The 17,982-nt window shown below is 38.0% G+C and overlaps 1 protein-coding gene across 1 annotated transcript in view; it reads left to right on the forward strand.

The window, feature by feature from the left end:
- The window catches only part of TMEM135 (transmembrane protein 135), a 216,582-nt gene that overhangs the window by 23,835 nt on the left and 174,765 nt on the right, over window positions 1-17,982 (forward strand). The window contains exon 4 of the mRNA XM_081100133.1: window positions 4,774-4,807. Coding sequence (XP_080956259.1) covers window positions 4,774-4,807 — 34 coding nt within the window. The remainder of the gene's footprint in view (window positions 1-4,773; window positions 4,808-17,982) is intronic.

Below are 17,982 nucleotides of genomic sequence, written 5' to 3' on the forward strand. Positions count from 1 at the left end.
CAGTTCACTGTCCCTCAGACCGTTGGAGGGCCGGACTATAGTTTAAAAAAAAACTATGAACAAATTCCTATGCACACTGCACATATCTTATTTTGAAGTAAAGAAACAAAATGGGAACAAATACAGTATTTGTATTTGCATGTGGCCTGTGGGCCGTAGTTTGAGGACCCCTGGATTATGATCTCTGACTCTTGCTCTAGACTATAAGTCTATCTTTTATACCATAAGAAAGTAATTTTATACTCTTCTAAAACATTCTGACAGATGAAAATCTATTTTATCTTGGAAGACTGAGATGATTAGATAGCATCTTCAGTAAACCGTTACAGTGTTTAGGAACTTTCACTGTTTCTTCTTTTTTTTTGTTTGTTAGGATTCTAGCACCACCAGAGGCTGATGCTATATAAAACTGTTCTCATTTCTAACCCCAATCAGTATATTGTTAGCTAGCTTAAAGTTTCATTTTTGCATCTTTGAAGTCTTTGTCATGTTAGATTGGATATGGAAGGTTCATTATGTTTTTCTTTAATCTCTAATTTCTCCTCATATGTAGATCACAAATATTTTTATAAGTATGTGTATATATGTATATATAATAAAAATATTTATAATTTAGAAGTTATTCCATTTCTACTGTACTCCCTAGTAACTTTAGTTATGAAATGTGTTACAAACAGTGTAACTGAGAAGTTTGAGAAGGTTAGTTAAAGCAATACATATATATGTATATATGTACATATATGTACATATATACATATATACACACACACACATATACATATACTAGAGTTCCCCCCCCCAAAAAAAAAATCCCAAAACATTATTATTCATCTGATTTGGTACAAGAATGTTATTCAAAGGTAATAATACCTGGAATTTCTGCATAATGGGAGGATACCTTTTAATCTAAGATGTTAAGAAAATTTAATTATTTAAATATTTTCTCACAGGAATAAAGATATTTTGATTATACATAGTTCCTGCAGCAGTGGTTCTTAATACTTTTGTAGGTAGTACCACTTTATGCACATACCAACTGAAATATTTCATGCAAATTTAAGAGATTTATCTCTTTCTCTCACCAAAAAAAAAAAAAAAAGAATCTTCTTTGTGGTTTAAAGAAATACTTGACTAACTAAGGTTCACCAATCTTTTGATCTAGTGGTTCTCAGTAGAATAGGAGTATTTGTGTATCAGAATCTCCTGTGAAATGTAAAGTTGTTGTCCTTGGCCCCAGCCCGTCCTCTTTAGCCTACACTACCTTTTGTTCTAGTTGGCAGCATTCCCTTTCCCATATTTGTTGGTGTGACATTTTAATATGTAACTTAATTTCCAGAGAAAATTTACTGCGGAGAGAGTGACCTGTTTGTCGTCAGACTTAGGTTAGATATAGTCAAGTGTTAAATAATAGAATAGCATTTACTTACCTTATTAGTTTCTTAAGATACGAACATCTCTAAAGATGTGATTAAACAAATTACTGTTCTGATGTTCTACCCCTACCAAACTGACATTGGAGAGGAGGCTGGAGACACTGCACCAGGGACACCTACCAGAGGCTACTGGCTATATCATGAGCATATCATGCCCTTCACAGATACTGTCCTCTCTTTCGTGAGGCTACAAGCTCTGGTTGGAATTTAGATAAAGCTGGAAAGGAGATAATTTTCATTATTTGGGAACAATAAATTGAAACCCGAGACCAGAAAAGACATAATCTAGTCACACTACATCATCTGCTTTTTCCCAATAGTAAGAGTATGTCCAAGGCTTTATTCTTTCTCAGAGCATAGAAGCCTGTTAGGATACAGAATTGCAGAACTTAAAGGCAGTTTAGTAAAGATTTTCTGCTTTAGAAGCAGTGCACTAGAAAGAACACAAAATGAGTTAGGTGAACTGACTCCTAACTCCAATTTGTCTTTTTTCAACTTTAATATTTTTAAGGAAACCACTTCTCTGATTCTTGGCTTTTGGTACAGTGAGGATAATAGTATCTGCATTACACTTCAGAGGACTATTTTTCTTTGCTTTCAAAAAATTTTTTTTAAATTACAGTTTACATTCAATATTATTTTATATTAGTTTCAGATGTACAGCATAGTATTAGAGGATCATATACCACTACAGAACTATTGAGAGGATAAAATCTGATTTCAAAAAAATCTATATATTGTAAATTGGTAAATATTATGCAAATGTCAGATAATTTGAGTGAGTCTGTGCTTGCTAATACGCTGTCTTTTGTGATTACCCAAATAATAAAAGGTTAATATGCAAATCAACCGAACGGCAGAACAACTGGTTGCTATGACGCGCACTGACCACCAGAGGGCAGACGCTCAATGCAGGAGCTGCCCCCTGGTGGTTAGTGCACTCCCACAGGGGGAGTGCTGCTCAGCCAGAAGCCGGGCTTATGGCTAGTGAGCGCAGGGGCGGTGGCGGGAGTCTCTCCTGCCTCCGCGGCAGCGCTAAGGCTGTCCGACTAACGGCTTAGGCCAGGAGCGGGGAGCGGGCCTAAGCCATCAGTCGGACATTCCCCAAGGGCTCCTGGACTGCGAGAGGGCGCAGGCCGGGCTGAGGGACCTTCCCCCCTCCCTGAGTGCATGAATTTCGTGCACTGGGCCTTTAGTATTTCTATATCTGTCTATAATGTGTTCCTCTTTATAAGGCTGGGTTCCTCGTAATATCTTGTTTAGTAATTTCACACTATTTGTTTAGTGCCCATTAGATGCCAAGTGAAAATGTTGAAGGTTGTGAAAATGTAAACAAGATAATATATATCCAGTAAAGACGAACAGTTATATTATCAGATAGTTGGAAGCTAGTGGTTGATACTGTATCTGGATTGAGTATTAGAGACAGAATTAGATTAGTGGAATAAATGTTTTTACAGATAGCATCAGACATTATTTCACTTAATGAGGACATGAATTATCAGGCAGTGCCACTGAAATTACAGAAATATTTTTATTTTGGTTTTATAATTAAGAATATTATCTTATTTGTATATAATTCTTTTAGTAAGAGTGGATATCACTACTCTTACTAAAGAGAGGGATTTAACTTTTCTGCTTGTGTGTGACTCTTAGATATTGATGTCACCCTAATTTTTCTTTATATAATTTATTTAAATATTATTAGAACATCTTTGATTTAGAATTTTTGGTAGGAGTTGGTAAGATTGGTAAAGACTAGTAGCAAACATTTCAATTCATATGTACAAATCATAGAGAAGAAGAGCTGAAAGGGACCTTACAGGTCATCTTATCAGTGATTTTTAAATTCTCTGTAGAGGAGCAGTATAATTCAGTTGTTCTGCTGAGGTGCTTTAGCACCTACTGCACAGGGACATTCGGGTGGGCTGGGAGAGGGTTGTGGCTCAGTGGCTATGCCCTTTCAACCAGAGTAGGTCCGATATGATGTTTATATATTGGTGATATATGAAAGTTTTTTTTCTTTAAATAGTTTTTATATTTAAAAATCTAAATTAGAAAACTAGACTTACTCCCTATTTTAATGACAGAGTACTGGAGAAATAAAGTTAACTGGAACCCTGATTTTCCAACTTCATTTCAATGCTGTTCACTTAAATCATACTGCCTCTATGTGGCTTTAGTAATAATAAAAATCTTATTAAGCCATTTTAAATAATGAACTATCAAGACTCTGTGTGACTGGATCTGACATCAAGAGGATTTCATTGACAGTGTTAATATCAAGACCTGGACAATTGGTACTTGTTTTATATACAAAGTTGTTGTTTTTTAATACTAAAAATGTTTATAATTGAAATTCATGTAAGTTTCAGGGTTTGTTATTTGAACTCTGCCCTTAAACTCTTAAAACACCTATTTCCTAGAGAATAGCATGTTTCATTCATGGTCTCATGCAAGATAAGTTAAATAAAGTAACTAAAGGCATAGAATTGTCCCTATTTTTGAGTTTCTAGCTGAATTCTTATTAAGTAAACTTGGTAAATATGCATTTTTTTTTTTTTTTGTAGAGTGTGTTTGAGCTTTTGTTTGTACTTTGGCATTAGAAAGTTTATTTAGTGCCTGACTTCTCACTTAACAGTGCAGGTAGAACCAAGGTGACTTAGTATGATTTGTAATCATATCTAATGAACAATTGTATTTTCTGTGAAACAAATAGAAGTCCTGATTTTTTTGAATAAATTTGTACTAAGTTAGAATTGTTTTGGCTTTCACTTTTTGGCAAGATGAATTCATTAGGATTCTTTATTAAATTTAGAATTCTCTAGTATACTGTAGAACAGCAATTTACAACTAATTACTAAAATTCTGCAGCATACCAAAACATATATTTTTCATCAGTCTGACAAAAGGTATAATTTTGATTCATTCACAAAAAATTTCTATATGTGACATGGCACCAGAGTGAAGTTAGGGTTTTTCAAAATGCTGACACGCCGACCTCAAAAGGTGCGCCATCATTGACCTATAGCCATGTATTAGTTTCAGGTATACAATATAATGATTTGATATTGCTATATACTTTGAAATATTCTCCACAATAAGCTTATTTAACAATTACTAGGCAATTAAAATTTTAAAGAATTTAAATTAATAAACATTAAACAGAATGACTTGTAGAATCTATTTAGATCCAATTATTGGGGTATTGAAAACTTAGCTCAGCATAATCTACCCCTTTTTCTCAACTCCTGATAATTATTTTGATATATTTTTCAAAAATGATAAAGTGATTATTAAGTCAAATTAATTCTTAATCTCTTTTTAAAATTATTTTCAGGAGAGGGCTGCTCACAATTTATATGGCCAACTTGGTAAGTAATTTTTTTTTTTTTTTTTGGTTTTGAGGGTTTTCCATGTGTTTTTAAATCTTTTTAAATATTAAGTTCCCTTAAAAAATAAAAATAAAGCTGCTAAAATTTGAGAATATTTTTTTCCCCTCTATTTTTAAAGGATATATACAAACATTTAAAAGAATCTTGATGCTATCTGGTTTATTCCTGTCACATATGACTGGATTTCACCTATTTCCCGGGGAAAGTGATTCACAGACCTGTGCCCTTTATGACATTTTTAAAAAGCGTAGACCTTCATCTTTGATAGGATCTATATCTATATCTGTGTATCTCTATACATCTTTATTTAAATGTTTCTGTTGCCATTTATTATGGGAAAAAATGGTGTAAGGGTGAACTCTTACGAGTTCTTCTTAGACATCAGCACGGCATTGATTCTGTCTTTAAACACTCAGCATAGCTATATAATAAAAGCCTAATATGCTAAGTGTCCGGTCGTCCGTTCAACCAATCAAAGTGTAACATGCTATTGATATGCTAAGGCCACTCAACTGCTGACTGTGATGTGCACTGACCACTAGGGGGCAGACAATCGACTGGTTGACCAGTCGCTACAACGTACACTGACCACGAGGGTACAGACAGTCGACCAGTTGACATGATTTGCACTGATCACCAGAGGGCAGACGCTCTCACCTGTAGGTTAGTTTGCTGCTGGGGTCTGGCTGGTTGGGACTGAGCGAGATAGGCCGGACATGCCCTGGAGGCCTCCCGCAGTCCCTCTCTTGTTGGCCAAGCTCCCACACCCCTCCCCGGCTCTAATTGTGCACCGGGGGGGTCTCTCAGCCTGGCCTGTGCCCTCTTACAATCTGGGACCCCTCAGGGGATGTCGGAGAGCCGGTTTCGGCCCGATCCCGCAGGCCAGGCCGAGGGACCGCACTGGTGCACAAATTTGTGCACCGGACCGCTAGTGTAATAAAATAATTAGCTAGGCTTCTAAATTTCTAAGTTTACAGAAGTGAAATTAATGTTAACTAGTCTGGTATTCTTTATGGAAAATATATAATCAAAATTATGTAATTTTCACTGTCAACTTCAGATTTAAATAAATATTTATATGAAAATCTTTTAATATTTAGAATTAAAAGGAAACATTGGAAAATTTAACTAAAAGATAAATAAATATTTACTTAATGATAAGTTCTTGAATTCTGTAACAAGGGACTATAATTCAGAGTTATATTTACCAATTCATTTCAGTTACAGACTATGTAATTTTTGCTCTGAATTTACCATATGTCAGTTGCTGTGTTCGTATGCTCATAGGCAACAAAGGGACAGTCCTTGTACTTATGGAGTTGGCTGTCCAATGGAGAAGTCACATATATAATAATAAAAGCGTAATATACTAATTAGACTGGACATCCTTCCGGACGACCTTCCGGACAGAAAGCCTGGGTCCTGGATGCCAGAGGGAAGCTGGTGCTGGCAGCCAGGGGGAAGGAAGACCTACTCTTGCACGCATGTCATGCATCGTGCCTCAAGTAGAAATAATAATGTTTGAAAAAGACTGAAAGAGGAATAAAAAGGTGCTGGGGGAACCATATTAGTAGCACCAAGTCATTCTGGGTGCTACTTTCCTTTCTTATTAAAAAACAACAACACTTAAAAATATTATGCTTGCATACTAGAATGGATTTGATTTTAATGTGTGTTTTTTTCCGTTTAGCCATGCTCATGCTTCTCTATACGACCACATGGTAGATACTTTAGTACCCAAATAAGTGATAGTTTAGTATCACTTATCTTTAAAGTCTAAGTAAACTTTCATGAACTTTTTTTGTATTGCCTGGTTAAGTTGTAAATTCCTGAAGGGAAGATCTTTGACTTCGATCTAATCATTATTGGAAAGTGCCCTTAAAATAATTGTATTTTTTAAAAGATTAAACTTTTTATTTTGAAATAATCCTAGATTCATCCGTGGTTCAAGAAATAATAGATTTGTACTCTTTACCTAGTTTCCTTCAATAGTGATATCTTATGGTAGCATCAAAATCAGGATATTTCCACAGATATTTATTGTAGCCAAGAGAGAGAACAGTTCTTTCACTGCAAGGATCCCTCCTGCTGCTCTTTGGTAATGATGTTCAATTTCCCCTTATTCTTACCCTCCTCCTCCCAGTTAACCTCTGGCAATCTCTCATTTATTCTTTACTCCTATAATTCTGTAATACCTGTAGTCATTTCAGGAGTGATATATCAATAGAATCATATAGTGTAGACTATTTGTGGTTAGCTGTTCACTCAGCATAATTTCCTGAAGATTTATTAAGTTGCACATACCACTAGTTCATTCCTCTTTATTGCTGACTACTGTTTAATGGTGTGGCTATATTCATTTAACCATTCACCCATTGGAGGACAGCTGGCTCATTTCAGGTTTTTTGGCTATTACAAATAAACCTGCTATAAATATTCTGATGCAGCTTTTTGTGTGAGTGTGAGTTTTCATTTTTCTAGGATAATTGCCCAGGAGTGTGATTGCCAGGTCCTATGGTAGTTGCTGTTTGGTTTTTACAGAAACTTTTTAACTGTTTTCCAGAGTGACCGTACCATGTTGTTTTGATAGTTTCCAGTTTAGAATAACCTTTGAATATCTAGTTCTTTCTAAATGAAAAACTTTTTTGGGGGAGGGGCATTTGTCTGTTAAGTAGATTTGTACTCTCTGTCCAGATTAATAAAATTCAGTATTAGAAAAGTTTTTCAGAAAATGAAAAATATGTTTTGGTCTTTTATTCTTTGTCAGTCAGTTATAAAGAGTCTGTTATTCAAAAATTTAATGAGACCAAAGGCTTTACACATAGATTTTGACTATGTCTAAGGGAAAGTGAATCTAATCTGTACATAATATATTCTGGGTACTAATTATCCTATAATAAAAGGGTAATATGCAAATTGACCCTAACAGCAGAATGACTGCGAATCACTGGTCACTATGACACACACTGACCACCAGGGGGCAGATGCTCAATGCAGGAGTTGCCCCCTGGTGGTCAGTGAGCTCCCACAGGGGGAGCTCTGCTCAGCCACAAGCCAGGCTGATGGCTGCCAGCTCTAAGGATGTCCGACTGCAGCATAGGCCTGCTCCCTGCTGGCAAGTGGACATCCCCTGAGGGCTCCTGGGCTGCCAGAGCGATGTCTGACTGCCAGCTTAGGCCTGATCCCCCAGGGAGCAGGCCTAAGCCAGCAGGTGGACATCCCCTGAAGGGTCCCAGACTGAGAGAGGGCACAGGCCGGGCTGAGGGACCCCTCTGAGTGCACAAATTTTTGTGCACTGGGCATCTAGTAATCTAATAAGCTTCATCTTCCCTTTATTTAAAGAGCCTTTTATTTATATTGATATTATGTAACTGTTACTTTTAGTAATAGGTTGATAGTTTCAGAATAGGTAAGAATGTAAATATTTTTAGAGGTACTGAATTTAGCTTTAAGAATTAACTTTGTTTTATAACTTGATATTGCTTAGTAGACTAAATTGAAATTGTTGATTTAAAACATCAACAATAAAATTACTAAATGTTGGGAGGTTTTATCTAAAAAAATTTTTTTTATCGTATTTAAAAAAAACACAATAAAAAAATGTGTTTGTGTTTCTGATTTGGAAAGCATAAAGAAGAAAGTAAAAGTTTATAATTTTACCATGTAGTAATTACTAACATTTTAGTGTTTGTTTTTTCTTATTTCTTTCCTTTTCCTCCAGTGTATCTCATAAATGCACGGACATAGATGCATACTCACATTTATACACTATATGCCTATTTTCTAAAATTGGGGACATATTGTTTTGTGACATTTTTGTTACTGTGCCATATAGTTATTTTTTTAATTGTATTGTTTTATTTAATTTATTGGGGTGACATTGGCTAATAACAACTATACAGGTTTCAAGTTATAATTCTATTACACATCACCTTTATTGCTCATGATGATAATATTTGGAGAGTTGTCTCCTACCTTTTCACTTCTTGACTATGTCTTCATTATGAGTTGATTCTATACATACACACATACACAGCCCCACTCAAAATGTTGGGAACAGTGAAATAATAACTATTTGGTTAGTAATAATATAATTTTGTTAGATTTGGTTGTGACATTTATTCTTTAGTTACCCTGCTATGCCTTTGAATAATATGAAATACACAGAACTGACTTCATATATTTTTATCATCTTTGTCTTTATTTTTATCTGTGAACATTTATTTATTAAGTACAAAGCACTTTGGTAGGTGTTGGGCACAAGTATAAGCCATTAATTCGTCCTTAAATTTAATTTAGTTGAGGGAACAATGTATAACTAGATGTGGATTTAAAATGAATAAGTAATTACTCATCCAAGATAACATATTTATGTCAAATATATGGTTAACAGTACATTTCTTAGGACTTTAGAAAAGGGAGTTAGCTTTTGGCTGGGGCAATCAGAGAAGGTTTTATGATTTACTTGGGACTTGGAGGAAGGAGAGGACTTGGAGGAAGCTCCATCTTAGAGATGTCATTGGTGACTACAACACAAAATTCTTGCCTTTCCAAGGATTGCCAAGTTGGGCCAAGGTTTAGGAAGAACTGCAAACAAAGGATAAGAAGTATTTATTGAGCATATATTGTGTTAGGTACCGTAGGTGAAACTGGAGTTACGAAAATAATAGTCTCTGCTTCCGAGGACCTTAAATATTACTGGGGGAGAGAAATAGTAAATCAGTGGGAGTAAAGCACATTTCTCTCTTTTTTTAGTGTTGATAGTTATCTAAAAATAGAAAACAGTACACTGTTTATACTGTGTAATTATGAATATAAATTTTGCTAGTTATGTTTGTGTTGTTGGGTCAGGTATATACTTTAAATAAGGGATATCTCTATGAATGCTTCTTTTTATTACAAAAATATCTTCCCTTGGGCTCCCCTGTAGTTACTCTTATTACTCATAATTACCTTTCAGTTAGCCTTGTTAAGTCTCAGTTATTAGACCAGTGGTATATAGTTGTAATAATTAACACTTTTAAAAATTAAAAACATAAGGCAGTTGAATTAATACCCATCTGAAAATGCTGTTTTTTTGTTATATGTTAGTAAACACATTTTGGAAGAAAAAGTATACAGTTTTTCAACCAGTATGGTTTTTTAGTTTTTAGAATTGTTAGAGAATTAATTGTTAAGGTGCAAAATGTATAAAAGGTATGTAGAAAAGGTATAAAATAAAGAATTAAACATTTTATGTGGCTTCTTCCCAAGATATTGCTATAAAATGATGGAAACGTTCCTGGAGCTAATGTCCCAGAACCAATTACCCATAAGCACACCAGCTGCTAGGATGCCACAGTGTGATTTAAGTGAGAGCACATAGCCTTGGCCAGTGTGGCTCAGTTGGTTGGGTCATGGGTTCGATTCCCGGTCAGAGCACATGCTCAGGTTGTGGGTTCAATCCCCAGTGGAGGCGCCTATGGGAGGCAACCGATTGATGTTTCTCTCTCACATTGATGTTTCTCTCTCTCCCCTTCCTTCCTCTCTCTCTAAAATAAATGAAAACATATCCTCTTTGAGAATTAAATAAATAAATAAAAGAAAAGAGAATACATAAATTTTACGTTCACATGATTTCCTTTTATTTTGTTGGTTGTTACAATGACTGAGGATTTCAGTCTTTCAAAATTCATTATATGCTGCCTGTAATTATTTAAAATGTAATGTCAAGTGTAGTTTATTTATGTTTATTTTAATTATAATTTATGACATTTAAAAGTCGTTCTATTTAAGTCCTTCTGAAAACTTCTCTCTGCAATTTCTTTTATGCCACTAACCACCCAACAATGCATGCATTTTAAGATTGTAAACATATATCTAGTAGGTTTGTTGCTAGCATTTGTTTTTTAATTTTAAACATGCACTGCCTTTGAATAAAACATCTGTACTTGATTTTTTCAAACATAGGGCTTGAAAATGTTGATTCAAATGTGTTCTTATAAGGCTACTTCAATTTAATTAGATTCAGCAGGCATATATTAAATCAGTGCTGTGCTAGGCACGTTAGGATACAAAAGAAATACAAAATGGATTGTAAACTAGTTGGAGAAATTTGACAGATGAAATAGAAAGATATAAACTGAAAGTATTAAATTTAAAAACAGTTATAAACACCCTCTCTCAAATCGCTCCGCTAAGTCTTTCCTATGCAGCAAATGGTATCAACCATCCATCCAATTGCTCAGGCTGGAAACTTAGGAGCTTTAACTCTTTTCTTCTCCTTATACTCCTAGTCCAATCCATTAGGAAATCTTATTCCACTCCTAAAATATATTCTGGATCATAGAGTGACTGACAACCTCCACAGTTAGTCCTGAGGCCTCCCATAGCCTGAGCCCTACCATCTCCTGTCTGAGCTATCTCTAGAACCTAACTGGTTTACATCTTCCCATTCTTGTTGTCCTATAATCTGTCTTCCAGATAGGAGTCAGAGTTTTGGAAATACAAGGTAGAACATGTCTGTCTTTTGCTTAAACTCAGAAAATCCTTCCCTTCCCACTACACCCCAAATAAAATTCAAGTGACTCACTGTGGCTTTTAGGGCTCTGTATAAGCAGCTTCCCCACACCTCTCTAATCTGTAATGCATAATCTTCTATTTTTCATGGCACTTATAAGTACTGAAATTGTCTTATTTGTTTATTGTCTTTCTTCTCTCACTGTCTATTAGCTGCTTAAGGGCAATGACGCTTGCTTGTTCACTGACATATCCCTAGAACCTACAAAGAGTACTTAGCATATATGCTAAGTGAGTAATTTTGAATGAATGTAGATTGGGAACAAATACTCGTGAAAATGGCAAGGAAGAGAGAGAATGATCCTTCTAAGTTGGTGAACATAAAATGCCTATTTTTCTCCTCTCCTTCCATTAGCTCCAAGACCCAAGTTCTTTAAGCCAACCAAATGACCATGTTTTCCCACACAGAGGTAAACAAAGGAAAAGTGAATCTGTCTTCAGCTGAGTAACTGAACTAGTAGATTACTATGTTGGAAGCTTTCTTAGAAGTTCCAGAATTAAGAATGATATTTCTCTCTCTGTTCTTACTCTAATTCTCTCAGTCACTTTGAGGAGAGTGTTTCTGATACCCATTATAACATTAGGAAATGTTGAGCTCTTATCCTTGCTTTGCAGAAGGTGAGATATTGCTGTCTAAGAATAGGCTCCTTAAAGTTTCCATGGCTCACTTGATCACAAAGGTGGGCATAGAGGGACTTTCCCAGAGACTACAGCCAACCTTGTGAGCATGAAAAGAGGAATTGTTAGAGACTCCTTTTTACTTTCTTTTGTTGGGTAATTTAATAACATGTTTTCAAGATATATCCATATTGTTGTATTTACTTTGAACTTGACACTGTTTTCAAGACCTGTGTGTGTTACTTTATATGCTTCCAATGCATTGCTTCTGATTGTGGCATAGTGCACCAGAATATCCATGCCCTGTTATCCTTTATAGTAGCTTTATTGAGATATAAATAACAAACCATAAAATTTACTCCTTAAAGTTTACAATCCAGCTGTTTTTAGTATACTTACAGAGCTGTGCACCCATCACTATTATCTAATTTTATGATATTTCATCTGCTACATTTTACTTGTTCATTCTTCCAGCGATGGATATTCAGATTACTTCCTTTTCTCAACATCGCAAACAATGTGGTGATGAATATATTTACACAACCATTTTATGAGTTTCTCTAGGTATGCATGGATACAGGCTAAGAAGATGGATTTTTAGAGTACGTACTTTCTGGTAAAAGGACAGAATAACTTGGGATGTGAGAAAATATTATTCTAGTTCTTTTGGAAGTAGATTTATTGTTACTTTCAGAGAGAATTTTGTCTTGTGTTACTTTGACTTCTATTTCTATTTGAATAATTTGACTATTCATCTTAGGAACTTTAGGGTTGTATGTTGAACTTTGAAACTAATAGGGACTCTGATATAAGTGGCTTGCAGGACTACTACAGGGCCAAAAAGACCAAAGGAAAAAAAGGTGTAATTTCTTTTTGGGCATGGATTATTATCATTATTCAACTAGTCTTTATGTACCTTTGCTTTCTGTTTGTCTTGTAAAGATAATATAAGATACCAGTATATATTAAAAAATTGAAAGAGACAAATGTAAAGGAAAATGTTAAATATAAAAAAGCAGATATAAAGAAGCAGAATTTTACAAAGGAATATAAATAAAAGAGATATAAGAAGGGAAAATACAAAATACAAAACAACCCATATAATCAGCATTTGGCTTTAATTGACACCTGAAGGTAGGGTGTGGCTCTTCTTTACTGCTGGGTAGGAGTGGTCTCTACTGACACCCTTGGTTGGGAGTAGTTACCAGCTGGTTGGGATGAAAGTCTCAGCTCTCTACCTGGTTTTCTCTGAACTTTCCCCGTTGGGGGTGATAGGGCACTTTGTTTACAGCCTTGTGAAAGTAGAAGTCTAGGCTCTCCACTTGGTCATAGCTTTTTTTTTTTTTTTTTTTCTATTGTGTTTGGCTGGAGTATAATGGTTATTGTCTAAAAGTTTCTGTTTTGATAAGCTGCCATTTTACTGGTCTTTTACTAAGACAGAGCAGGTTTTTGTCTGTGCTTATTAGGATTTCCAGTTTGTGGGCTTCTTCAGCTCCAAGTCTGGGATACATAAGGCAAAAAAACCCCTAGGTATTTACCATTGTGCCATTCTTTGGATTGTAAGATCTCTAGATGGTCTATCTTCTTCTTTCTACCTTTTAGCCTTTTAATATTTGTTTTATACATAATGCCTAGGATTTTTAGTTGTAATTAATGGGAGGACTAGGGAAAATATGTATACCTGATTTTCCCTGAAGCAGAAGTCCTATTTCACATAGAAATTTTATAAGGTAATCAAAAATAATCAAGCACACAAGGAAACAAGGCACCAAACAAGATCTGGCAAAAACAACAAAAGAAAAATAGACTTTCAGAGAGTACATGTATTGGAATTATCTGCAAATGTTATAAAACAAGTGTGTTTATTATGTTTAAAGTAAAAGATGACTTTTGATTCAGGCCAAATCGGAGTAATGGGGAACAGATTTACCTTTCTGCCTGAAACAACAAAATAAATGAAATAACAGTTTTCAAGACATTGTACATTAAGCTGTGAAGGATGATGATACCTTAGAGATTGGAAACTAGTGGGATGAGACCTTTGATTTCCTTGGTTTACTACCCAGACAGCATTTCTAGGCCGTGTAGCAGAGGAAGAGCCTGGCTATATTCCAGAGTTGATGAGACATAGCTAGGAGTCCAGAAAGACTCCTAGATTTTGCAGGTAGGAGATGAGAAAGGTAGAAAGCTTCAGAGATGTGCACAAGGTCCCATTAAGTACTCAGCTGAATTATGATCATTGCACACAAGTGAAGGAACTACCTGAGACTGCGCGAAGAACCAGCCAAATGCATCAAAGGGAAAAATCCTCTGAGCTCATGCAGGGCTAGGAATAGTTTCTGTTCCCATCATTGGGAATAGAAAATTTCATAATTCATGGGGTAGTGAATTTGGAGCCATAGCAATAGAAACTATCCACAATGAAATACCAAGAGAAAATAAAAAATATGAACAGAATATTAGTGATCTAATAGGACAACTTGAATTGCTCAATCTGTATTGAATTAGAGTCTCTGAAAGAGAGAGAGGGAGGGTCAGAGAAAATAGATGGAGAAATAATGGCTGAAAATGTCTCAAACTTGATGAAAACTCTAAACTCTCATATCCAAGAAGCATAATGAACCTCAAGAATAGGAACATGGGAACCTCTTCTGTTCTCTGTACTTCAATATATTTTGACTTTTAGTTTAGATTTCTAAGACATTTGTATGTGGTAGGAATTAAGAGACAGAGGGTAGCTAGGCAATCAGGAATTGGGACCATGTGGGAGGGAAGAAATAAAACCAGGAAACACAACTAGGTGGAGTGACTAAGGCACCTCAACTGAGCGGGGAAGGAAGGGCACACATGAAGGACATGAACTTTAAAATCCTATTTAATAAAGAGGTGATATGCAAATTGACCATCACTCTAACACACAAGATGGCCGCCCCCATGTGATCAAAGATGGTCAGCAGGGGAGGGCAGTTGGGGGTGACCAGGCTGGCAGGGGAGGGCAGTTAGGGGCAATCAGGCTGACAGGGGAGCAGTTACGCATCAATCAGGCTGGGAGGGGAGTGGTTTGTGGGTGATCAGGCAGGCAGGCAGGCAAGCATTTGGGAGCCAGCAGTCATGGATTGTGAGAGGGATGTCTGAATGCCCATTTAGGCCCGATCCAGGTGGGCCTCTAGTGTATGGATATTGCTAAGACAGGCAGCATGCAGATAACCAATCAAAAGGCAGTAAGGCTTATAAACCAATCTGAAGGATGTTGCTAAGGAAGAATTCTTTAAAAAGACCAATCAGGAGCTAGCATCACTGTATCCACCCCCTAAATTAAAAAGTGCACACGTCCTCTTCTGCTCTCTCTTCTCCTGGCATGCAAGGGGTTCCTGAGGTTTCTGTGGCAGGGAAGCACATCCCTGTGCCCACGTGGCTTATGGCCATGTGGGACTCTACCCATGGACTAATAAACTTTAATTCGCATGGATGCTCTCAATAAACTTTGGTTCTGCTAAAAAAAAAAAAAAAAAAAAAAGAAACATGGGAGAAACTAATCATGACAAAGTCAATTAAACTAATGACAAGACGAAAATATTTAAAGCAGCCAGAGAAAAGAGCAACATTTTATATAGAGAAACAAAATTGGTTACAGCAAATTTCTTGTTCAGAGTAATACAAACCAGAAGATAATTAAGCAGTATCTTTAAAGAACTGAAGAAGAATTGTCAATCTAGAATTGTATATCCAGCAAATCTACACTAATAAAAGAGAAACATGGTAATTGGTGTACGACCGCTACCCTTCCCATTGGCTAATCAGCGAGATATGCAAATTAACTGACAGCCAAGATGGCGACTGGCAGCCAGGCAGCTTAAACTGAACATGAGGCTTGCTTGCTTCAGTGATGGCGGACTCCAACCTTCCCCGCCTGCCGCTGCAGGCCTCTGAGCAGGCAGTTTGAAACATAGCAACATAGAGAAGCTAAAAAAAACTCCAGAAACCTGCTTTCAGCGAGCTGGGATCTCAGAGCTGGAGTTGATACAGAGTTTCGATTGTAGAACACAAACAAGTCTGGGCCTGAGGGTTTCCGCTTTCCCAGCAGCAGAGGCCGCAGAGCTGGAGCCACAGCTAAAGCTGGCCCAGAATAAAAAAAGAAAAGAAAAAAAGGAGCAGTTGGGAGCTTCAGTCACCCGACAGCCTGAAAACAGCCCTCAGCCCCTCACCCAGACTGACCAGGCACCCCAGTGGGGATCCCCACCCTGAAGGGTGTGTGACCAGCTGCAAACAGCCATCATCCCCTCACCCAGGCTGGCCAGGCACCTCAGTGGGGACCCCCACCCTGATCCAGGACACCCTTCAGGGCAAACCACTGGCCCCCACCCATGCACCAGGCCTCTACCCTATATAGTAAAAGGGTAATATGCCTCCCAGCACCAGGATCAGCGGAGCCGAGAGGCCTCCTGGCACCGGGATCAGCGTGACGGGGCAGCACCCAAACCCCCTGATCGGCCTTGTTCTGTGTGTGACAGGGTGCGGCACCCCCCCCCCCCCCCACGGGCCCTGCTCTGTGTGTGACGGGGTAGAGCCATAACCTCCCCATCAGCCCTGCCCTGAGTGTGACAGTGGCGGCGCCCCAACCCCCTGATCGGCCCTGCTCTGTGGGTGATAGGGGGCGGTGCCCCAACTCCCCCCCACCCCCCCCCAATGGGCCCTGCTCTGTGTGTGACGGGGTAGAGCCATAACCTCCCCATCAGCCCTGCCCTGAGTGTGACAGTGGCGGCGCCCCAACCCCCTGATCGGCCCTGCTCTGTGGGTGATAGAGGGCGGTGCCCCAACCCCTCCCCCCCGCCCCCCCAACGGGCCCTGCTCTGTGTGTGAAGGGGTAGAGCCATAACCTCCCCATCAGCCCTGCTCTGTGTGTGACAGGGGACAGTGCCACAACTCCCCTATCGGCCTTACTCTGTGATTGACACGGGGGAGCTCCCCAACCCCATGATGGGCCCTGCTCTGTGCGTGACATGGGGCAGCGCCCCAACCCCCTGATTGGTTCTGCTCTGTGCGTGACGGGGATGGCGCCGCAACCTCCCCATCGACCCTGCCTTGAGTGTGACAGGGGGCGGTGCCCCAACCCCCCAATCAGCCCTAGCCTGAGCGTGACTGAGGGTGGCATCGCAACCTCCCAATCCACCCTGCTCTGTGCATGACAGGGGGCAGCGCCCCAGCTTCCCAATCAGCCCTGCTCTGAGCCCTACCAGGGGCTGCACCTAGGGATTGGGCCTGCCCTCTGCCACCCGGGAGCAGGCCTAAGCCAGCAGGTCGTTATCTCCCGAGGTGTCCCAGACTGCGAGAGGGCACAGCTGGGCTGAGGGACCCCCCCTCACCCCCCCCCCCAGTGCACAAATTTTTGTGCACCGGGCCTCTAGTTTATTTATAAAAGTCAAAGGTGAAATACTTTTTCATAACTTCCAACTAAGAATACTTTACCCAGCAAAATTGTCCTTTAGAAAGGAAGGAGAGATAGATTGTGCAAAACAAAGCTTTGGGAGTTCATAACCATTGGACCTGCTTTACAAGACATGCAGAAAGGAGTTCTGTAAGCTGAAAAGAAAGGACACTAATTAGTAATGTGAAAACATATGAAAATAAACATCACAGTGGTAAAGGTAAATAGTTCAATTCAGAATACTGTAATTTTGTAATATGGTGTTTTGTCAACAACTTTAGCATAAAGGTTAAAGGATAAAGGTATTGAAATAGCTATATTTGTTAGTGGATATACAATATAAAAAAGATGTACATTATAACATCAAAACAAAATGTGTGGGGGGAGTAAAAGGGTAGAGTGTTTGTATGCAATAGAAGTTAAGTTTTTACCAATATAAAAAGACTATTTTACATGCAAAATATTTTATGTAAGCCTCATGCTTACCACAAAGCAAAAATTTACAGTTGATGCATAAAAGATGAAAAGAAGGAAATCAAAGAAAAACAGTGTG

Source organism: Myotis nattereri, assembly GCF_964212035.1.
Source record: "Myotis nattereri genome assembly, chromosome: 9".
Taxonomy (NCBI): domain Eukaryota; kingdom Metazoa; phylum Chordata; class Mammalia; order Chiroptera; family Vespertilionidae; genus Myotis; species Myotis nattereri.